General features: G+C 38.3%; 1 protein-coding gene across 1 annotated transcript; it reads left to right on the top strand.

Moving 5' to 3' along the window:
- Positions 1-1,351: 1,351 nt before the first annotated feature.
- On the top strand, positions 1,352-23,006 carry DENND6A (DENN domain containing 6A). The gene is made up of 20 exons (XM_058812793.1): positions 1,352-1,549; positions 4,197-4,235; positions 4,340-4,382; positions 7,055-7,167; positions 8,153-8,233; positions 8,585-8,690; positions 9,752-9,831; positions 11,323-11,385; positions 11,988-12,043; positions 12,386-12,508; positions 12,685-12,780; positions 14,775-14,869; positions 16,618-16,683; positions 16,775-16,839; positions 17,481-17,570; positions 18,281-18,334; positions 18,417-18,526; positions 19,085-19,187; positions 20,634-20,708; positions 21,186-23,006. Exons 1-20 carry the CDS (start codon positions 1,370-1,372, stop codon positions 21,315-21,317), a joined length of 1,770 nt encoding a protein of 589 aa, XP_058668776.1. The 5' UTR covers positions 1,352-1,369; the 3' UTR covers positions 21,318-23,006.
- The last annotated feature ends 670 nt before the right edge of the window (positions 23,007-23,676 follow it).

The following is a 23,676-nucleotide window of genomic DNA, read 5'->3' as shown; positions in this document are numbered from 1 at the left end:
CAGTCTTAGTTATGAGAATTTTTTTGTCAAGAGAATCTACAGAATTTAGGAGTTAACTACTTGAAAAATCTGTGAGACTTGCATGGTATCACTGTACAATACCTGAAGCAGCTGGAGACAGCAAGAGCCTTCCCACAGAGCCTGCCCGAGGCTGCACACTCAGAACCCCATTCCTATCTCCGCCTGGATCTAACATTCACTTTGCTGCTCATGCTTTAGATAACTGAAGGCCGCTGTATCTCAAGTTATTACCATGATAATTTTGTGTGTTATAATTTTGTCTGAGTTATATGTTTGTTCATCTTTTGTCTAGAAAATAATCCAGTGATCAAAGCATACTGTTAATTTCTAGCTGTTTGCTTTTGATAAACAAATGTTAATGGGCCTTAAGGAAACAGTGCATTTAAGGCATCCTACATTTTCTTTTAAGTAAGTATAGATGTATTATCTTGCTTTTAATATTTGCAACTCCCGTTCTGGAGGAAAAATGGCATGTAATGATTCAGGTAGCAGCTCATCTACACCTACTGCTGTTGAAGCTGTTCTAGTAACAGTCAACCAAAATCTAGTGTGAATAATTAAATTAAAAGAGGTATGGAGTTTTGGGAGAGGTGAATGCATGATATTTTATTTTTCTTTTTTTCTTTTTTGTTAAATAAAGTAGCTATTTAGCACTTTTAACTCTACAAAATGTTTCATAATGAAATATAAATAGCTGTTGCACTGTGCTAAAAGACTATTTGAAAGCTCTTACATTATTAAAGAGCTTGGGCTTTGGCTAAGGCAATAAAAGAGGGTTTAAGAGATTTGGATGCTTTTTTTATTATCATCCCAGTGATCCTGTGAGGGTGAAGCTGTGCAGCCATCAGCCAGAGGGGTATTTCCATGTCCCTCCCGTGCCGCGCTCAGCGGTGCAAAGCTCACGCTGGAGACACGGCTGTTCATTACTCGGCGGCCCCAGCAGGTGCTGTCACTGACATGTCAAAGAGCAAAGAGCGCTGACTGATCCGTTGCCTGCAGAGCTGCCCTCGCGAGCACTCCCCTGAGCCCCGGTAGGGCGGGCTCTCCGGGCCCGGTGCGGTGTCCGCAGCCCCGAGAGAGGAGCTGCTTTCCCCGCTTTCCCCGCCCGAGCAGCTCGGCCCGCCCGGTGCCCGCCTGGAGGGGCCGGGCCGGGCGCACCGCAGCCCTTCCCGGGCGGGCCGCGCGGGGGCGCTCCCTCCCCACCGCCCCAGCACCCCCCGCTCCCCGCAGGAATGGTTCGGCCTCCCTCGGTGCCCGCTTGGCCCCTCCCACTCTGAGCGGCTCCGGGGGGAGCGGGCGGGGCGACGCGAGTCACCTGACTCCGCGCGGCGGGGCCGGGGTCGGGACCATGTCGCGGCGGGAGCGGGGCCCGGAGTCGGGGCCGGGCGGTGCCGAGGTGGCTGCGGAGGATGCGGAGGCGGAGAGTCCCGACCAATGCCTGTCGCTGCTGCCTTGGGACCGCTTCTCAGCCTGGCTGCACTGCGTCTGCGTGGTGGGCTTCGACCTGGAGCTGGGCCAGGCCGTGGAGGTACGTGCGGCGGCGGGCGGGGGGCACCGCTCGCCCTGCGGGCTGCGGCGGGGCCCCGCCGGAATCGGGCGCTTCCTCTGGCCCCGGTGTTGCACAGAGGCAGGGGAAGCTCGGCCGTGCCTAAGGAAGCGTGGTTGTGCGGAGCCCCGGAGCGGCGAGCGGGGCAGCGCCCCGGTGAACCGGCTCGGCTGTCCCGGGTGAGGCTGGTGCAGCTCTGCTCATGGCGTTGCTTGTGCTGGCCGTGGGCGCTTTTAAATGGTTTGCATTGCGTCCCGGGATTTATATGAAGTACACCGTCGGCTTTCTTTGCCTACCAATGGTGCTGATTTCTATGGCGTCTAGGTGTTAAAAAATGTGCTAATAAGGAGAATGTGAGTGATCTTCATAATTAACAGGTCGCCAGGTCGTTGAGGTCTGCGAAAAGGTTCTCTATGGGCTCGAAGCGTTTTCCTTCAGCACAAGCTGGATGCCGGCCCCTGGCAGTGTCACAGCTGCGGCTCCCGGCTGTGCCCTCCGTGCAACAGGCGGGGAACCTGTGGCACAGTCTGGGGAGGGCAGGGGCAGGGACAGCTATGGCACCGCTTTGGGAAGGCAGGGACAGCCGTGGCACCGCTTCGGCAGGGATAGGGACAGCCGTGGCACTGCTTGGGGAGGGCAGGGACAGCTGTGGCACCGCTTTGGGAGGGCAGGGACAGCTGTGGCACCGCTTTGGGAGGGCACGGGGAGCTCACAGTGCTGGGAAATGGAAAGAAGAATTACTGTTCGGATCAGTTTCACATCCTGTTTTGCCTTTTTCACCATGTGACTGCACAGCAAACTCTTGGTCTGCAGGGAAAATGTCTTTTTCTTTCTCTTTTCCTTGCTTTAAAGGGGTGCCAGTGTAAATGCCTGGCAGACTGGCCTAAAATTTAACCAGGCTGTTGCAGTATGTGAAATACATAACTGTTGGCCACAAAGAAATGCAGATAAAACCAGGATATTGTGTTAATTATCTGAGTTCTCTTCCTTTGATGTTATGAGGCGGTGTTAACAACAAAGACAAAGGTTTCTGTATAACCTGTGACTTGGGCAGCTGTTGTGCTCAGTGGCTGAGGGAAGCACAGTCTCTGTCCTGGCTGAGACTTCTCAGTTGACAGTCACGTTAATTTAACTGGATAAAATGAGTCTTAAAATGTCTACAGAACTAAGGCCTGTTTTGTTGGGGTTTTTCCCCCTCCCAGCATGTAGCTGCATGCAGAATAATTAGCTTCAGTTTATGTAGGAATTCTGGGAAGAAACACCTGCTAGTGAGGAGAAGGAGTATGAATTCAAGTCTGTATGCCAGCCTTCTGACTAAATGTGGGTAATTCAGCATCATTCAGCTTCTGAAAGTTACATTTAGTGTATAGCTGCTTAGCATATAGCAAAGGAAAGTATTAAGGGTTGGAAAAGAGGCAGTGATAGGTTTACTGCATGCAGAATGCAGGTGTTCCACTGGTGTCTGCTTTCAGCTTCACTTGTGCTAATCGTGTCTTATACAGCTGGACATATTTGATGGAATACTGAGGGGAAAACATGCCCTGGAGATTTTATGGCTGGAGGACAGAAAGGTGCTTAGTCAGAGATCAACCAGTGGGTATATCTGTTATTTTCTATAGAGTAGGATAGTGTTGTGTTTCCTGGAAATAAATGTACTTACATTGAGCAGAACAAGATTAAATGAGATAATGGGATGTTAGCTGTATGGTGAGATGAGGACTGCATGAAGCTGCTGTTCCTGCCTTGAACTTCTGCTCTTCAACTAGGTCCCATCTTTGGAAGCTCTGAAACCTTCTGTGAAACATAATACTGGAATTTATGTCAAATTTCCTCTGCTCATAAGCTAGCCAAGCATTTCAGGAGTTTTGGAGTGGGTTGTGGGTTGCTTTGAGGACTTTTTTGGGTGAAATCTAGGTGTCTGAGGTTTGTCCTCTTTCCTGGATATTCTATTCCCACCTGCTTGCATAATCCCTCGTTTTGTACATCCTTTCTTTTCTGAAGTAATTGTGCTTCCGCATCTTGGTTGTGTTGCATCATTTTTTATTTCTGTGTTGTGCAAGCTTACTACATGATCTGTTTGTTTTTCTGTTAGTACAAAAAGCCATGATTTTGAGTTTATTCCTTGAGCTTCCATAGTTGCTATTAGGGACTAGTGTTCATCCTCCAAGAGCTGGTAATAATATAGATCATGTTTTGTGTTTGAATTTTGGTTACTCCTGCCTGACTTTTGATTGCAACAGATTTCAGACAATGTGTGTTTGCTTTAAATGTAATCCTCTACTGCATTTTGCATGTACAAGTTAAATCTAAAAGATGTAATCTTGCTCTCCTTTGAGACCTTTTGCACCATAAATCTCAACTACTCAGAATGTGCGCTCTGAATGTGTCTTTTTAAATTAATGTGTGTGGTCTCTAACTGGCATCCAAAATACCTTGTAAAGATGGGTGATCAAGAAAGCTTAAAAGCATATGAAGATAAGAACTGAGACATAATATTAATAGCTTACAATTGAAAATGTCCTACAGCTGGGAAGGTGTTTGAGTGTTGTACTGTTAAAATATTTGATGGAAATTTATTGCTTATATCCAGCTTATTTTCAAATAAAATAATACTGTTTTTTTCCTCTAGGTGATATATCCTCCACATTCCAAACTCACAGATAAAGAGGTAAGTCATAGTTGCTATATATCGTTTTGTTTTAGCTTAGGAAATATAAATATATTATATCTCAGAAAATATAACAGCTGTCTTTTCTTTTCCCTACCCTTTAGAAAACCAATATTTGCTATTTGTCTTTTCCAGATTCTAATTCGGGTAAGTGCTTTCTTCTCTCTGTAGTCTGTTGTTGGACTAAACTGTGTTAAAAAAGAATTTGACAGGATGTGTTCTGGGCTTTAGATCAAGTACGTATTTATATATCTTAATTAACATTGCAATACAGAAACGTTGGAGCTAAGGTTAAATATAAAACTGCAACTGTCTGCATTGCAGTAAGGTCTGAGGATTCTTCTCTGGTTTATGTAAGTGTGTAAGACCTCCCAGATGACATTTGTGCAGACATTTCAGAATACTTGGCAGGTAAAGAATGAGCATCTTAATCTTCCTCTTTAAACAAAATAATAGTATTGTCACTGTAGAGAGGAGAGTAGGCATGGAATTTGAAGGATTTAGTAAAGCAAATGGAAGTATATGGGACCCCCTTCTCATAAAGGACTAAATGTGTATTTTCTAAGTTCATAACATTGAAATTTACTTTTAAATTCAAAAGCATTTAGAAAGAACAGTTGTGAAAGGAAAACCTCAGCTATCTTGTGCATTGTTGCTGTGCCTGTAGCTGTGTGTGGTCCTGGTTGTTAAATTATTCTCCAATCTAAACTTCTGCTCTTCTGCTGCCAAGGAGAAATTGGGGCATGTGGCTTATGGGTTGGACCACCTGCAAAAAGAAATTACAGAAGTTCAGGCACTTCCTTTCACATTTATTTCTATCAGAAGTCAAAGCTTGCAGGACCAGCATTGTGCCTGTAACTGCAGTGACTCTGTGCTTTTGGATGCTCTGCAGTATGACAGCTTGGATAGGGAGTGATGCAGATGTGTGCTTTTAATGTGTGTGAGCTCTCTCTTATGTAATTTTACAAAGTATTTTGGCTAGTTTTTCCCCTTTGTTTAAATATCACTGAAATGAAGGTATTTTCTCTGTTCTTGCTATTCTATATGCAAATAGAAGCACAGCTTCTTTCTGTTACTGAAATAGTTAACATACATGTTATCTGTATGTTAACTGTATGTTCTAATTACTCTCATTGTTAATGGTGATAAGTATCTTTAGTCTTTAAAAGGTATCTTGAAGGTACAAAATCATGTGTTAAGAGCAAAGGTTGCTTTCTTAAAAATTTTTCATGTATTTTTTCAAATAACAGTGTAGTATTCTACTTCAGGCAGAATAGGTATGTGTGAGGAGGTTTTATTTTCAGCAGTGAAAATTTCCACATTTTTGCTTTTTATGATGTCCCTATTAAGAACTACTGGTTCTTGATCATTCTTGGTAGGCTGAAGTTTCAAATGATGTAGAGGAAATAACCTGTGTAAAACCTGCCTTCCACAGGGCTGGTAGTGTATCCTGTCTGTTAGGATTTATTTTTTCATCATAAGCCTTAGCATAAAAAGAAGAGCTTTATATAATAGAGCAGTGAAGGAAGTTACTAGCTTGCAGTTAAATTTGAGGTCAGCCCATCCCAGGTTTTCATGGCTCAAAAGGTTAATTCAACTTTTTTCTCTTAATATTACAAAGAGGGATTATGCCAGTACTTGTGGCTGGGAATTTAGAGGAGAAAATTGATTTAATGAGCTACTAGATCACAACAACTGTGGTTTTAAGCTGAGTTTTGCAGTACAGTTATTTTTAAAACAATGCTTTACCTTCTCTGCATGGATAATTGAAAAAAGAATAGACATTTACCAATTTTCTCTGCAAGAGCTTGTTAAATAAGAAGACATATTCTGAATGATATTTGAACATAGTAATGATTAAGGGTAATTTAGAACTTCTGTGTGTAGGTTTTTATAATAGTTCTTGAGGGCTTTTTTCCTTTGGATGAAGGGAAGGAGCTTTGAAAAGTTAAAGCAAATATTTAGTGCTGTGGTATTGGCATGTGCTGTGGTTTTTCTTATCATTGCATCCTTGCTGAGCACTTGTTACCTGTTGGAATTCAAGGTCCCGTCTCACTGTGTTTTGCTTCTTTTGCTTTTATCTTGGTGCACGGGGGGATTGAGTGCAGCTCCAGGGGGGTCTGAGGCTCAGCCCTGGGTGCTCTGTGCATGTCACTGTCACTCAGGGGTTGGGCTGTCTGTGCTTGCTGCAGCAGAATGGAAGTGACTGAAAGAGAAGATGAAATGGACCTTGAAAGTCTGGTGAAACAGTTCTGCTGAGAATTTGTTACATTTTTCTCTAAGAAATTCATTTTGATAGAAGTGAAGGAAAACTTTGCTCCTTGGGGATATTACTGGGAAGTCCTACTCAATTTCACTCAGTTTTCAGCAATTAGCTTTGCAGCACTCAAAATGATGAGTCCTAGACCTGCCTGTGGAGTTACAGATCAGCATAATGCACTCCTCCAGTGTGACATCTGTATGAACTGTATGGTGTCAGAAAAAGAGGTAAAGTGCAGCCATGTAGCAGAGCAATGACATGGCTAAGATGATCAGAACTGTACAGGCATGCCAATGAAATGGGGAATGGCAGTAGGAGAAGAGCCATTTGACCTGTTTGAGGACATGATTGTTGTTTTCCTTGTTGCAGACAGTATATTTACTGTTGGCAAAGATGCCAAATTTACCACTTATAAAATTATAAATATATTAATGTTCACAAGGGCAATGCAAGATAAATGAACCAAAACTCTGATACCTCTTTGGCTGTAAGCAAGTGCTCATGTTAAACAAGGCTCAAGCTGTGAATACTGTCTGTCATTTATCTCTTCCCCATGTAGGTTGTCTTGGGGACACACAATTTTGTTTTAGATTCCGACGGTCTCCTGGAAGGAAAGTCTCATTCTGTTGTTTTCTGGACCAATTGGATAGAGATCTACCAGTTTACTTAAAGGTTGGATATGAGAAAAAAATGAAGTAAAATTTATTTTGGGTAATGTTAATTTGTGGGTCTTCACCTTTAAATATAACTTTTGAAAAGAAAGATCTCTGAAGTGGATGTCCTGAAAGTCAAAACTCATGTTTTTTGTAGCTAATAATAAGAAGAATAATAAAAAGAATAAGTTTCATTAACTATTCTTTGTTTTATTAGTGTGGATTTTGGATTACAAGGAATTAAATTGAAGCCCAAATCTGTTTCATTATTGACTAGGAACCCGTAGACAATATTGTAAGAACCGTCACTGTTGTGGAAATATGAAGTTCTTTATAACTTAATTTAAACAATTCCAAGCAAGTTGGGCTGTCTCAGTTTCCACCCTTCAATTTTGAAGCTGGAGCAGTTACCTAAAAGAGATAGTGGCCAAAAGTTGTTCTCATCATGTCCATAGGGAATATTGAGGCCTCTGGGAGCCTGGTTCTCAAACTCAATTTAGTTCTGTGTATGTGGCAAATACCTGAATTCCTCTTTGTAGAAAGCATAAAGCTGATGTCTTGTCTTTGAAGTTTGGCAGCCTACTTCCTTAATATTCCAAGAATCTTTTGTAAAACTAATACACTGAAAGACTAGGTTTTAGCTCTTCAAGTCAGGGCTTTAAGGTTTTTAACTGCTAAAATCTTTTTAGTGCTACTTTGCAGAATAATAAAAGTTGCGGTGTTCTTCAAGAAATTATTTCTGGTTTTGGTTTCAGAGTGTGTCAGGAGAATGTAGATATAAAAATAGTAAAGCCAGAAAGCACAGCTGTTTCCCCATGATGATGTTTTCTCTTTGAAGTACTTACTAAAGAAGATAATGTTAATAAACACAGTAATCCTTCTAGTTTATTGTATCTAATCAACTTGGGAGCTCACAGGGGAATAGGCTTTTAAACTATGTTGAATGCTTCAAAAAGCAGGGCAGTAGCAGGTGATTGTATTGAATTCTTTCTTGTCTTTTCCAGAAAGACTCAGCATATTACTATGGCTATGTGTATTTCAGACAAGTTCGAGACAAATCATTAAAAAGAGGCTATTTCCAAAAGGTAATTTCAGTTCTTTTAGGAAAATATTAATTTAGAAATTTTTTTTTCAGTGACTGCAGAGGAACAGGAAAACTGTCTTGCTTTCTAACTAAATTAGTTGTTAATTTATAGTAAATTGTTGGAATTTTACATCAGGTATGCTGTCAGAAGAGATAGTTTTGTGTCTATGTTTAAAAACAAAAAAGTTGGGTAGTTTTGGCAGTTGTTTGTCTGCAGTTTGCCTGTAGTCAGATGTGTGGTTGGCTTGCATGTGTGAGAGAAGTCCCACTTGGACTTGTCTGAGGGTAACAGGTGCAGTAGAACTGAGGGCAAGTGTTGACTGAAAATCTCTTTTGTTACTCTTTATTCCAGTCACTGGTCCTCATCAGCAAGCTGCCTTATGTCCATCTCTTTCGTACCATGCTTAAGCAAATTGCACCAGAATATTTTGAAAAAAGTGAAGCTTTCCTGGAAGCAGGTAGTGGTCCTATAATGTTGGACTCTTACACTCTCACATCCTTCTTCTGGAGAAAAAAACAACACTGTGATGTTCTAGTTTGTGGTTTTGTCTTCTTGCAGGGTAGAGGGTTGAAATTTTAGCATACTGGCTTCACTTCTAGATCATTGAACAGAGCTAATTGAATTCTGGATCTTCCCTGGGAGAGTTGGAGATCCCTCCTGAAACCCCTCTAGGGTTGTGTGTGTTTCAGGACCAGCTGTTGAGCACAAGGAGCTGATGGCAATCCTTACTTTGTGCTCTTCATCACCCAAATCCTTTTGGGCAGTCTGACAGCTTTTGCTGAGCAGCTGTACAAATGTCATCTTGCTTGAGGTTTGGTTTTTGTGTGTGTGATTTGTTTGTTTTTTGACCAAATGGAAAAAGTGACAGAGCAGTGCTGGTAACAGGTGCCTCAGCGTCACTGCAGAGCTGAAAGAGCTGGAGAAAGACAAATAGAAAAGTTATTTGCTCTTTGCCTGGAAGAGCTCTGTTTTATGTACTGTGCCTGCCCCATACAGCTTTCATCGTTTTGTGTTTTCACTGAGAAACAATTTGTGTAAACCATGAAAGAATTGCATTTTTCTGCTCTGCAGAAACTATGAGAATTATGTTTTATATTCATAATGGTTTACAAGAAAATGCTGGAAAACTTTGTAGCCAGCTACAAATCAGCTTTTTCCTTAACTGTTTAACTGTTTATTGGTTCTGCAGTAGCCAATATACATAAATGGAGGTGTTCTTTTCAAATTCTTTTAGTATGTACTTTCATGGTTTCCCAGGTAATGTTTCTTCAACTAATTTTAAGTCTTGTTATTGCAAAAATTGGAAGACCAGAGAACACTGTTTTCTTGGCATGAAAATCTTTATCATTCTAATGGAATAATACATACATAATGTCCAAAAGGTAAAACTTTAGTGTGATTGAGAGACAAGTAGAACTGCTGTGGATTATTAGCACTAATTTCAAGTTGCAGTGTGCACACAGGTGACTCTGTGATCATGGTTTATAGCTTGCAGAAACTTTGGTATTTTTCTTTCAGTTTGTAGTGACATTGATCGTTGGCCAGCACCAGTTCCAGGGAAAGTTCTGCAGTTGCCTCTTATGGGTCTCATAATGAAGGTGAGGACTCCTGCACTTGTTCCTCTCTGAGGGTGTTTTCCCCACCTTTCACTGTGCAGTTCCTCACTCCCTTGTGCCTTGTTTTTATTGTCCTGATCTTCCAAACAGGAGTAGATGTTCACAGCACTCAGAGTGAAGGTCTGGGAGATCTTGATTAAGTGCTTTAATTGAGGGGAGGAGGGGAGGATCTTTTATAGTGCTTAGGTTAATATTTAATTTTAGTAGCTACTAAAAAGTGATGTTTCAATACAATTACTAGTTGCAGTGTCCGTATTATCCCTCCTAGAATTTGCTTTCTAGGAGACTTCAGTGCTAATTATGTTTGTCAAATCAAACATAAAGTAGCCCTTGAAAATACTGAGAGTTAAATTCCAGTCAAGCAAATGAAATATTTGCTTGACTAAAAATCATTCTCATTCCTGAAAGGTGATGAGAAAATCATTCTCATTCCTGAAAGTTGAGTAAAAATCTTTTTTGTCCTGCACACCAGAAATAATTGCTTGTGCTGTTTGTATTTTTTAATGGCAGTGAAATATGTCTGAAGAAAGCCATTAAAGAGGTTGTATCTAGGGTGTAGTGAAGAACTGTTGAGTTTAAACAGTGGTTAAGAACTGGGCCTCTGGGAGTTGTATTAATTTCATAATCCGTATGAAGTGCAACTAAATGGATTTGATGAAGTCGGAGGTTGCAGCCAGAAGTACCTTCCCAGCAGAAACTCTCAAGTTTTTGGAAAGAGAGGGAGAAAAAGAAGTTTCTGAAATTATACTACATCAGAAATTTAAAAGAATGGTTCTGGATGCTGGGTGGTGAGGAGTCTCAGATGTGTCTTTTTTGGGCATTGCCTGCATTTATCTCATCAATAATTCTTACCCATGAGAACTGAAATTGCATTCCTAAACTGAGTAAAGCCATAATTACTGTCCAGTGATATTGTCCCTGCTTTTTATACTGCTTGGGCAGTTTTAAGTGTTGTGTGTAAATGACATCCATTTCCACTATGATTCAATTTGTAACACTCAAGACTTACAGATGCAAACTGTGAATCCAGAGAAGCCTCACATGTTCAGACTATTTGGATTCTGGCAAGTCTCACTTGCCAGAACATCTTGATATTTTAGGAGAGAATTTTTTCCTGAAAGTAATTCTGTACCATCTTAAACCCCCAAGACCTGGTTTCAGGTCATTCTTTCCAAAATTTAGAGGTATTTTTATTGAAATTACAGCTATAATTTTGACTCACTTTACCAATAGTCTCTTTTTAAACTGGAGTATTGTTTTCATATTCTATTAGTCATTTTGCAATTGGAAATTCTGTAGGTGGAAGTTCTGTAGAGGAAATAAGTGTCATGCTGTAATATATATCCTCTATACTTTGAGAGGATATATGTAATATATATCCTCTCAAAGTATTACAGATTTTCTGTAAGTCAGCATTTGAAGTGTTTGCTGATTCAATACAAGGGAAAATAAATCTTTCTTTTTCTTTCCAAGTTGCGGATTCCAACATATCGTGACAAGCCTGGAACAACACCGATAGTGCAGAATATGCACCAGGTAGTGATTAGATACTGATAACTGTATACAGCCCCAGACAAAGCCAGAGATCTGCTTCATTCTTAAACTTGTTAGTTAGAAAAGATGGGTAGCAAATCGTCATATACTATGATAATAATGAAATCCACAATCTTTAAAACTTTGAATGGAGTAGTCCAGATTTGGATTCTTCATTGAAAGTATATTCTAACCCAGTAACCCTGAGCAGGGAGAGATGTCCAGGTCCTGGAAGAAGATAGCTGGCTGACAATTACTAACTTGAACATCCTTTTAATGTTTGGATAGTTTGGGTTTTTTTGAGGATGAATCCAGAATTAAAAGTCTTTAGCCATAGAAGATTTTATAAAACAAATCCGTCTGTGTCTTCATGTACAGTTGTTTGAAACAGCTTCAGTATTTTGATTTGGGGGGTGGGTGTCTTGGGAAATGTCTTGCTCATAGAACACAAAGGTACTTGTGGAGATAATGTACTATATACTGCAGCAGTACATGAATAATTAGACTATATCCTGTCTACTGTCTGCAAGCATTTAAGGGAAACCATTTCATTTAATACCTAGGTGTTCTGATGACTAAAAACCAAGCATTGCGATGTCTTTTAGGCAGATGCTCAGATCTCCATGGCTTTACCGACTGTTCATGAAGTAGATCTTTTCAGGTAGGAGCTTGGACTGATTAATTCCTAGCTGTGAGCTCCCACATGTTTTTGATTTATGGCAGTTCCTTAACACATCTCATGGCTTGTAAGCTAACATTTATCAGTGTTGGCTTTAATTTTTTTTTCTGTCAAGTTTGCTAAAACACAGTACTGACAAATATACAGGCTGAAATGGCAATGAATAAACAAGTTCACTAAATGTTCCATTTTACAAGAGTATTTTATGTTTTTCAAATTACTATTAAAATACTACCACAGACTTCTTCTTTATGCCTTTGTTAACCAGAAAAAATATTTATTTTGTGTTGTCAAATGTATTAAAATACCTCAATCTGTTTTTAGGTGTTTCTGTCCAGTGTTCTTCCACATTCAGATGCTTTGGGAGCTGGTGCTGCTGGGAGAACCACTTGTTGTGATGGCACCATCACCAGCAGAATCTTCAGAAACTGTGTTGGCCCTTGTTAGGTAAATGTAGTAGAGCTTTCTAACTATGGCTGAGGGAATTGGTGTAAGATTGCAGCTGAGTGGACCTTCATTGATCTGAGTGTGATAAAACATTACAAATTTTAGATTTGCTTCTGTGTTTCATGAAAGTTTGCACTGAGTACACAAATCAAGCTCATCCTTCTTGTACCTTGCAGCTGTATTTCACCACTGAAGTACTGCAGTGATTTCAGGCCATACTTCACCATCCACGACAGTGAATTCAAAGAATACACAACTCGCACACAAGCCCCGTAAGTAAATCCAACCCTCTGGAGAAGATGTTGCTCAAAGCCACTCATAACCATAAATTTGTATTAAAATACTGTTTAACTATTCTGGATTTCTATAATTAGAGAATTAGGTTTAGACTTTTCTTTTTTTGGTGAGATTATCATGCAGAGTACAGCTGATTTAAGTTTTTATTCCAGTTAGATAAGACAAAAGTTACAAAACAATGCCATCATTAAACCAGGCTTGAGTTACATAGGATAATTCTCTACAGAATAAGTCAAACTGCAAGTATGAACCCAAGAAAAGTTCTTGCTTTTCCATAAGGGTTTGTCTGTGCAACAGCAGCTCCAGAGTAGCTCCTTGGGAAATTCTGCTGTGTTTTAATTTTTAATTAACTGCTACACAAAGTGACTTGTAGAATTCAACACCCATACAGCTATTTTGTAAAGCTAAGTCCTAGTCAAGACAATTTAAAAATCAAATATCTCTTCACTAAATTTATTAGATTATTAATGTAAATAAGTCAGAAATTATTTTTTTATGAGTGTGAATGTCCAAAACTAGTGATGTTTGAAACTACTTTAAGTTTTTTTTTTCTCCCTTTATTTTTTTAAAATCCTGCTGTTATTTTGAGCACATACACCTCCAGTATTTCTTAATGTATGTTATTTAAATGCAACTTGATTTTGGAATGGAATGCATTTGTTAGATTCAGTGATCTTTTGATAGATAAATTTCTTCTAATGTCAGAACAGGCAGAGGTTGTTGATGTGGATTTTTTGTTTTTGTTGGGTTTTTTTTTACCGTAGTGTTCTTCTCAATTGGTGTATTGCCAGAGATGGAGCAGTGGAGAAACACATAAACACAGGCAATATGTTTTAGATTGTGTTCCATGGGAATGGTTATGCAGTATGTAATTTAGTTTCTAAAAATAATTCCAGGAAGAATTTTGTTAAACTGTAGTAACCTATGTTTCAAAATTCCATCCACTCTTCTGTAGCAAAATAAAAAGGTTGGTCACTGCAGAGATTAGTATTTGAAATAGAGCTGAAATTACCCTGACTTTCTTATGGAAAACAAAAAGTTGGATAGATTGGAGATAAGTTTTAAAAACCTATGGCTCTTAGTGAGGTGAAGAATCCAAATGATGTCTATTCCATGTATTATCTTAATAATAGAGTGGAGCAGAGAAACTTCTGGGTAGTGTACAGAAAGTGTTAAACTTTGGGATTTCTAAGACCAGTCTAACAAAATGATGATAAACTATTTTTAAGATGGCAGTTTCAGTGAGACTTACTGCTGTATTCCTTAGCTGATGTTTGACTGAAAAATGGATGGCAACCACTCTGTTGAAAAACATGTTCGTACCTCATCCTATTAGTGCCATAAATCCCAAATTTTGCAGGCCTGTGCTGCAGCACTGTGCTCTTACTGCCCATTGTTCCCTGTGTGCCCAAGCACAGAGCAGGCAGAGAAACCTGGCACAGAGTGAGCTGGGGCACAGTGCTCTTCAAGTGCTTGTGCTGCTTCACTTGATAACTGCTGCTTAAAGCAAGTGGGATATTAAGTGTCTCATTTTCTTAATGACATGCACATTCAAGTACTGAGAGTTTGTTATTATCAAACCTCGAAAAGTAGCAATTTGTCTTTCAAATATGGGTCAGATTCCTGCTCATAAAAAAACAAACAAAAAACCAACACATCACAAAACCCCAATTACAGACAATGTGCTGTTCTCACCATTGCAAGTGGGCAGAATTTAGCCAAGTTTAAGCAGATGATGTCATTTTTATTCTATTCAACAATTGTTGTTGTTTGTACTTTAAGATAACTGTCTTCTTTTCTAAAACATTGAAACTTTGATAAACATTTGTCCTCTTATGTGCAATTTAAAATGTAACTCTTAAATACCAAAGGAAAATAATTTCAAGTTAACAACTTAAGTTGACCTTTTCTGTTTGTTAAGGCTGAAGCTCTTGCTGTCATATTTTAATAATTGTCATTACTTTTCTAGGCCATCTGTCATTCTAGGGGTGACAAATCCCTTTTTTGCTAAAACACTCCAGCACTGGCCTCACATTATCCGAATTGGAGATATCAAACTTCCAGGTAAAATAGAAATATTTTCTACAATTCTGTGCAAAGGGATCTGTGTGCTTATTTATTTACCAACATATATAATTTTGTTCCATTTATTTTATTTAATAGAAACTAAATTTTCATGGATGTAAATCTGTCATGTGAAATTAGAATTTTGACTTCTCTGTGTCTTTTCAAATCTAGTATCTTAAATGCAAAAGATAGTAATACTCATTAGTAATAATGTTCTACCTTTCAGAGAATCCTGAATTTGTATCTCTCCCAATAAGGTATTAAAATGAGACATAATGTATTACTGATGTTAATTTTAGTGTGAATAGAATATAATAAATCAGTCACAGCCAGCACAGAATATGACACCCATGTGAAAGCTATTTTTGAATGTTACAGTAATCTTAAAAGTTGTTGACAATATTTTTATAATATATTTCTAATCTGGCAATATTCCAGTAATTATTAATTGTTCAGTCTGGATGATTTCCTTACACAATTGCCTAGAATTTTTATGTAATGTTTGGATAAAATGTCAGTTGCCACCACTGGAATTATTGTGGGAAATTCCTGAATGTAGCTGTTTGCTGCTGCAGGTTCACTACACTGTTCTGACACTGGGAATGCATAAATATGCAATTAAGATAAAACACCATAAAATTAATTTTTGTATAAGAAGCTAATTTTAACTTCTGAGTACACTGAATTAATTAAGGATTGCTTAATTCTGTGTTCAATTAAGGATTGCTTAATTAATACTGTGTTCAATATAATTAAGCAAGGTTTTGCTTAACTTCAAAATACCATGTCTGTCTATGGTCAGAATACCTGTGGGGGCTTAGGGTAGTGTGGGGAAGAGTTACTTTGCTGCTGTGTAGCTCATGTTTGGAAAGTAGAATCTTAATTAACTCTGGAAATCCATTTAAACAGGTGGCCTTCAAATCTGATATACAGTTTCAAGTATGAAATTCTAGTTTTGATGTAGCTATGGGAAATGCTTAGTCAGGAAGTTCTAGAGAGGCATCTGTCTGACCTGTCTTTAAAAATTTATATTTTATTTCTTTAGGGACAAAGAAGAGTTGTGATTATGTTTTGTTGGTTTTTTTCCTTCATTTTTCCCCAACTCTGCAGTTCCAAGAGCGACTTAACTGTTACTGTTTCTAAACTCGAGCATCCAGATAGATTTAGGAGGAAGGTTCTGATGAGGCTGCAAGACTGTGAACAGGGTTTAGGGTCTTCTGGTTGGAGCAGGATAAACTGGAAAAACAAAAGCCTTTAGTATGGCCTATGACAAAGGAGACTTAAATTCATTTTCTTACAACACTTAATCTGTGGCTTCTATTTGATTTTCTTCTATACAAATTTTAATTATGCCAAGGTACCAAAGATTGTTCCCAAAAGCATTTACACTAAGGGGAACAAGGGAAAATGGACTAAAAATATGAAATGAAGAAAATAATTATTCTCTGCTATATATCTGTATGTTGATTGGCTGTTTGAATTCAGAAGGTCATCCTTTGGCTGGTTTTGTTTGTGGGGCTTTTTTGGTTCACTTTTTGCTTGTTTGGGTTTTTGTTGGGATTTCAGGTGTTTTTTTTTTTTTCTTTTCAACAAGGAACACTTATATGAAATAAAAAGTCTATTTGCTGTTATTCATGTGTTTGCTGGGTGTTTCTGGATATATACTTGTATTCTTGTCAATGTTTCTAATGTTTCTTACAATATTAGATAGCCTTCAAGTAAGGTGGCTTTATGTGTTTTGGCAGGTGAAGTTCCAAAGCAGGTGAAAGTGAAAAAACTGAAGAACCTAAAAACTTTGGACTCCAAACCTGGTAATAACTTCAGGCTTAAATTGCCAGTGTTTTAATTTTAAAATGTGTACCTCATTTCTCCTGTGGCTATATGCTGCTTTCTTTCCTTTAGGTGTTTATACCTCTTACAAGCCATACTTGAACAAAGATGAAGAAATCGTTAAGCAGTTGCAAAAGGTAATGGTGTAGATCAGTTCTTGATGGCAGCTGGTTTGTGTGTTTTGTGTGCTGTTGTACAGGGGTTTCATGTCAGGCTGCACTTAGTGTAACTGAAATGAAACTGGATTCTGGTTCCTTTGCCCCAGTTCATAACAAAATAGGTATATATACCCCCTCATTGTAGAAAGGCTGCTGCCTTATTAGCAGCTCCTATAACTATTTGAATGGTGGACCTCAATAAGTTAGCTTAATAATTTAGAGAATTTAAGGTATTTTATCTGTTCATCTGTTGAGGTTTTCCATATTCTGCCACCCCCACTCTGGTCTCTTTGGTCTAAAATTCTAACACATGAGGTGTGTAAGAATCAGAGCTTCCAGATTTTAACTGATTTGCAAACACTTCTTTATAGAAACATTTCTTTCCTTGAAATTCTTTACATGAAAATAAAAAATCAATAATTGCAAAGACAGGTGTCTGTACAAAGAACTTGATGCTATTGCTTTCCTTCCCTGGTTCAGGGTAGGAGATGCTGTGTGTGGGCATATGGCAAATGAATACAGATGATAATAAATATTCATAAAAAGTAAACCCACCACAACTACCTACATCCTTTGGAGTAACAGACTGACTGTGATGTGTTGTTTTGGGTTTTTTTAAGGGAGTACAACAGAAGCGTCCTACAGAAGCCCAGAGTGTGATACTGCGGCGCTATTTCTTGGAACTGACGGAAAGTTTCATTATTCCTTTAGTGAGTTCTTAGAGTAATGGGGTTTTTACAGAAGCACTAAGGAGTAGTTTTTCTGGAGTTACCCTAAGTATAGTAGCTCTCCAGTGTAGCCCTGGAATCAGGCCTGGGCCCAGCTGGTGAGGCACAGCTGCCTCCTGCTGTCACACCTGACACTTGGCAGTGGCCCCACTCCCTGTGCCTTGGACACCTTGGGGCTCTCTCTGGCCATGCCTGTGCCAAGCCTTGCTGCAGCAGAGATGGCCACAGCTCAGACAGTCCTCTGTGGGTTAATTCTAATTCTAATGTTTGGCTGAGGGACTCAGACAATCTCTTCCAAACACTTGATACAAAGCGTGGTTACTGTTTGGAATCACCCACGATAGGTGATTCCAAATCCACCTTCTGTGGACTGTTTCCAAAGAAAAGAGAGATTGTTTACCAGTGGCTTAAGTTCAGGATATAGATATTCTATCTGTGTATCTGCTTCCTATCCTTCTTTGTCTCGTGTCCTTCTTGAACTTGACAGGCTCAAAGTTCTGGAGTTGGGAAAATACAGTCTATATAAGATAAACTCCTTCTTGTTTTCTCATGTGGTAAATACGCACAACCCCACCCTGTACTAACACTGGGAAGAGAAAATGCTGTGGTCACAAGCAATAAGTAAACACACATGTGGCCTGTGTGTCTTTAATACTGGTTATGCAAACAACCTTTCCTTTTCCTTTCCCCAGGAACGTTACGTGGCAAGCTTAATGCCTTTGCAGAAATGCATATCACCCTGGAAGGTGAGGAAGTGTAATTTGAATGAGCTGGAAATTGGTAATTAGAGAAATTAAGGTCTGCTAATTTTTTTTTTTCTGTCCATAGAGTCCACCACAGCTGAGGCAGTTTAGCCAAGATGACTTCATGAAGACATTGGAAAAAGCAGGACCACAGCTCACCTCAGGTTTAAAGGGAGATTGGATAGGACTTTACAGGTAATTTCTTTCATCAGCATAAAAAATTATATAAATTAAAACAGATCAATAATATTAATGCTCTTTTTCCTGAGGAAACTTACAATCAGGATTGATTTGAGTAAGACTCTTTTAGAATATATGCTTTAATAGAAATTGATAGGGCTAAGCATACTTTACTTGCTTAAATCTCTTCTTTTGCTAACATTACAGGTTTCTGTATATCAGTGTTATTTGTGGTTTTATTTCTGATTCTAGCTTGATTCCTACTTCCAATCAAACACAAACACAAAAATGAGGCTATTTCAAACTGGGCCTTGATCTCTGTTTTCCTCAAATTCCCTAATCTTTATTGTGTTTCAGACACATGTTCTTTACATTCTTTTCTCAATCCTTGTCTTAATTACTAGAATTAATGTTAATCTCTACTTTAGAATATTATATCTTTTTGAAAGTGTATAGAGAAAGGGTTCTAATATCTTACTCAATCTCAAATATAATTACATCTGATGATGTAGGAAACACTGTTACCACATTGTACTTAAATATAAAATGTATTTTTCTTTGGTGTTTTACCAGGCATTTTTTGAAATCCCCAAACTTTGATGGTTGGTTTAGGAGCCGGCAGAGGGAAATGACCCAGAAGTTAGAAGCCCTTCATTTAGAAGCACTCTGTAATGAGGTTAGAAAAATGTGTGCTTACAATTATATTTATCATCTTGTAATACAAATGCACTCTCCCACAAGTCAGCTTTACTCCTGTTTTCATAGGTTGAACATGACTTTGTTGACAGTTTTGTGAATCCTGATCTAGCAAAACATGATTTAGTTAAACAAGTACAAGCTAGAACTGACACAGCAAGAGAACAATATGAAATACAGTTCACTTGTCATAACAACTGTCATCCTTTGTAAAAACTACTTTTAGGTTTGTTGTGTATTTTAAAATAAAGCGCACACACTCACCCTCAAAAAAAAACCTTTTTCCTCTTACTTGACAATATTACTCTGTTCAGCTTCCATTCTTGACAACGTATTTTCAGTTACAATACAGTTTGTAGCTTTAAAGGTAAAAATTCAGCTAGTTTGACATTCTAATTGACAGCTAATTAGATCTATTTAGTAAATAAGCCTACAACTGATGCACAGTAATGGAAACCTTAGACGTGAAGTCTGTTTACATATAACAAAATTCACATAACTAATATAACACATAACTATTCTGATGTTGTAAGAGCCATTCCTTAATTAAGAAGCTGAAGTGGGTATCAATATAATTTGAATTGGAACAACTGATAGAGAAAGGAATCGCCAGAGGAGATGTTGTACAGCCAGAGAGGGAATAAGAACAAAAACAAAGTAAGGCAACATTACAGCTTTAAAACAAACAAACAAAATTGCTCTGTTTCTCAAAAGCCATTTATTTTTATCCCTTGCCTTGTCAATTCCCAAACAATAAAAATGTAGCAAATCCAAACAGATTATTCAAATAGAGCAGACCAAATAATTTGCAGGTCAGTTATACAACTTAGACTCTATCCAACTGTATTTGACATCAACTTGATAAAAAATTAGGAAATGTGTTATAAATTTATTACTGATTCTGCTCCTTTCTTGTTTTTTCTTTTGACCCACAAAATAAATGTTCTTTTGTACATGAACAAATGTGTTTCATAGGAGAGTTCTAAAGGGGTAGGGGAGCAGAACTTCCAGAAGAAAATCCACTAGATTGTATCTTACTAGTTATGAACTCCTTTAGTGCCCTAGAAACAGTAACCTCTGTCCTGAACTACTGTAATACTTTATTGTGCTGGCAGTTCTGATTTGGTAATCATTCACTGCCATTTGGCATTGTAGATGCTCTTTCTCAAACTGAGCCTGTTTGGCAGGATTTTTTCCCCCTTTAATTTATTTGTATTGTGTTTGTGTGCAAGTTGCTGTTATGTGAAGTACAAATAAAGCATATTTTGTAGTTCACAGTAAAGACAGTGCATGAATAAAATGAGGTTAGCAAATGGCATAGGAATAAGGAAAATACCTATTCTGAACATTAGGTGTAGATTAAGACCTCTTTTGAAAATTACATATGCAACCATGAATAATTCAATGACTGTTTTTTTTATTTTAGAACTTGGTTTTCTGGAGTCAGAAGCATACTGAGGTAGAAACGGTGGATCTTGTCTTAAAGTTAAAAAATAAACTGGTAAGTAACTGAATTGAGCATTACTTAGCTACATAAAAGCTTGATATAGCTGGTTTTGCAAGTACATAAATGAAAATATTCATCATTATCTAGGTAGTTTAAAGGTTCAGTCATTCATTCAGGCTTGAAAAACAGAGACAGTCAATTTCAGCCATGCCTGAAAAGTTATTTGGCTTCCCAGTATCATCTGGCTATGCTGGAAGCATTGTATTGCTGGGGTTTTTTTAATTACTTGTAATTCTGTGACTGATCTGAATCCCCAGGGAAGAAGAAAACCAATTTTTGTTGTTATTTCTGAAAGTCCAAATCAGTGTTCTCACTGTTGTGTGGTTGCTTGGGAAACCTGCTGTTGTCCAAATTCCTCCTCAGTCAGCAAATGAGGAATTCATTTTCCAGATTTTGTAATACATGACTTTGATATTTCTTAAGGTAACCTTGCATTTTTAGTACAAATCTTGTTTTCTGGTACCTTTGCAGTTGCAGGCTGACAGAGAACATCTTCCTGTGAACACTGACACACTGAAAAAGCTGCAGACACACATCAATGATATTATACTGGCACTGCCAGATGACTTACAGGACATCTTGCTCAAAACTGGCACAACATGATTTCTGCTGGGCTTTTTTGGTGCCAAAAACCAGAAGGCAAGTGGTCTCACAGAAGACAGTGGCTTACCAAGTTTGGAACACAGCTCTAAACCAGTACGTTAACACTACAAATGGACTGTACTAACAGTATAGCCCACTATATCATTCTCACTGTTTTTCCACTCAATACCAATGCAACTGAAGGGATTTTTATGTCTAATACTATTTTAAATAAGTGCTCTTAAGAATAATCTGTGGGCATATAAGTTGGGCCACAGTATAGGACAACAGTGCAGTGCTGGCATTGCAGAATGTTTCCCAATTGGTGCTGCTATACCCAGTCCTTCTCAGGGGTAGGCAATATTGAACCTGTACTGTCCTGTTGATGTAGTATCTGATTACTTTTATTTGTTTTTTACTTTTAGTTTTTAGCTAGTGCTAAGTCCAACTGACATATCGGTGATTTGGTCAGAATGCCTTAAAATTGAGGTGTTTTACTGGTAAATCACAGCTTTTAAAACTGTTTCAGGAGCAACTGAAATGATCAGATTCATTTTTAACTTCGTGTTTCTCCTTCTTACCATCTTTCCAAAATGATATTGATTTAGCATCTTTAAAGAAGAGAAGGCAGCTGACAAAATTTTCCTGAAAGAAAATCTCTTCCACTCAGTGTCAGTTATCAGGGTGCTCTTACATGCCTTAAAGTAATTACATACTAATTTGTGCTTTTAAACTGCTGACATCCAGGATTTCAACTGGATCACTCATGTAAATGTAAGCATGCAGTATTCATCAGAGGAAATGAACAATGTGGTGTTCTAATAGGGATTTTAAAATGGGTAATTTTGGTAGAGTTAGCTGATACACAGTCTGTTTCAGTTGGAGATCATACCAGTCAGCTCCTGTTAAAATTTTTAACTTCATTATTTTTGACTTACCCAGTCAGGTGTGTGAGGAGGTGATGAGGCTGGAGGGAGAAAATATTGGCTTCAGCTGAAAAAAGCCTCTGGACAGGTCAGACTGGCAAAAAAAGATTGTAGCATGAAATTATTCTCAGTATGTGCATACAGCAGGCATGCATAAAGACTACCTTCCTCTTGCATATTCAGCAACAAGAATGGGATGTTTTATCTTCTTGAACAAGTTTCAGTGGTGTATAAGAACTCAGCTGCTCCACATGCAGTGTTGTACTTTGACCAGTTTCAAGTAGAGCAAACATAATGCTATAGTACACACACAGCATATACTTTTATATGTCAAGTGGATCACAGTTATTAAAAAAAAATTACTCTGCTTTTAAGTGCTTGGATAGAATTTTTTACATCTTATGACATAATCCTGCTATAAGAACATGCTTTTGTATAACAAATATTTCATACCATCTTTATAAAAATTTCTTATTTAGATATAAAGTGTCACAACAGTATTTTTATGAAAATAATGTATTTTAATACTGTTATGTTTTGTATACAATTACTCACGACCAAAAGTTTAATGTATCTCTTATGTTACATAAACTATACCACTTCAGCATTAATTGCTAATTTGCAGAATTTTTTTTTTTGCACGCCCTGTGAAAAGAATTTCTAATCCAGAAATTAAGTGGCCATTCATACCCTAAATTATCTTAACTATTTAATCTGTAGCACTATGTTGTTTCTTGGAACCACGTAAACTGGTAACAACTATGATAACTAGCACATGACTGCAAATACATATTTTTTTAAACAAAAATAAAGAGTTTGATTTTTATTTTTTTTCTTGGAAGTTATGTGACTTAGATGATGGGTGTGTTTGGTTTGCTTGGTTTTTCCCCCTCGCCTGTGTAAGCAAAGCTGTTCAGCTTGCAGAGACTGCTGCTTGATGAAGCTGTACCCCTGAGCTGCCCAGAAATGTGATGGAGTGGTGTTGTGGTTCGATTATGCATCATGGTTGGAATGAGAGAGCTGCAGGATCCTCAGCAAAGCAAAGGGCAGGGCCTGGATTAAAGCAGGTGTTTGTTAGATTGTACTCAAAGAATGAAATAGTGAAAGGTATCTAGGATTAACCAGATACGCTAAGTTTGGGCCAGCTTGGAGATCCAGAAAATAACTATCCTCAAGCACAGGGAGGCTTCATTTTGCTAGCCCAAAAAAGAAGTGTAAATGCTGACTGCTCTGAACAGATGGGTGAGTATTGGAAACGTAGAACTGGACTCCTTCCATTACAGCTTCCTGATAGTTTTCATGGTAGGTCAGGATCATATTAACATCTTGGGCACAAACTAGATTTAAAGCATGCTGGATTCCTTTTATAAAAATACAGCTTTCCATCTTAATTTACACCAGGTTTTGGGATCAGAAGAAAATAATTTAGAATTAGAATAAGGTTTTCAACATGA

Source organism: Ammospiza caudacuta, chromosome 12 (assembly GCF_027887145.1).
Source record: "Ammospiza caudacuta isolate bAmmCau1 chromosome 12, bAmmCau1.pri, whole genome shotgun sequence".
In the NCBI taxonomy this organism is placed as follows: domain Eukaryota; kingdom Metazoa; phylum Chordata; class Aves; order Passeriformes; family Passerellidae; genus Ammospiza; species Ammospiza caudacuta.
Note: the sequence above shows the minus strand (reverse complement) of the source record. Positions and strands in the feature narration are given on the sequence as shown.

Excerpts from the sequence above, each read along its gene's own strand:
- DENND6A (XM_058812793.1), top strand. The coding sequence starts at position 1,370 with ATGTCGCGGCGGGAGCGGGGCCCGGAGTCGGGGCCGGGCGGTGCCGAG. Across the intron at positions 4,236-4,339 it reads CCAAACTCACAGATAAAGAG|AAAACCAATATTTGCTATTT; the intron begins GTAAGTCATAGT and ends CCTACCCTTTAG. Across the intron at positions 18,527-19,084 it reads GATTGGATAGGACTTTACAG|GCATTTTTTGAAATCCCCAA; the intron begins GTAATTTCTTTC and ends GTGTTTTACCAG.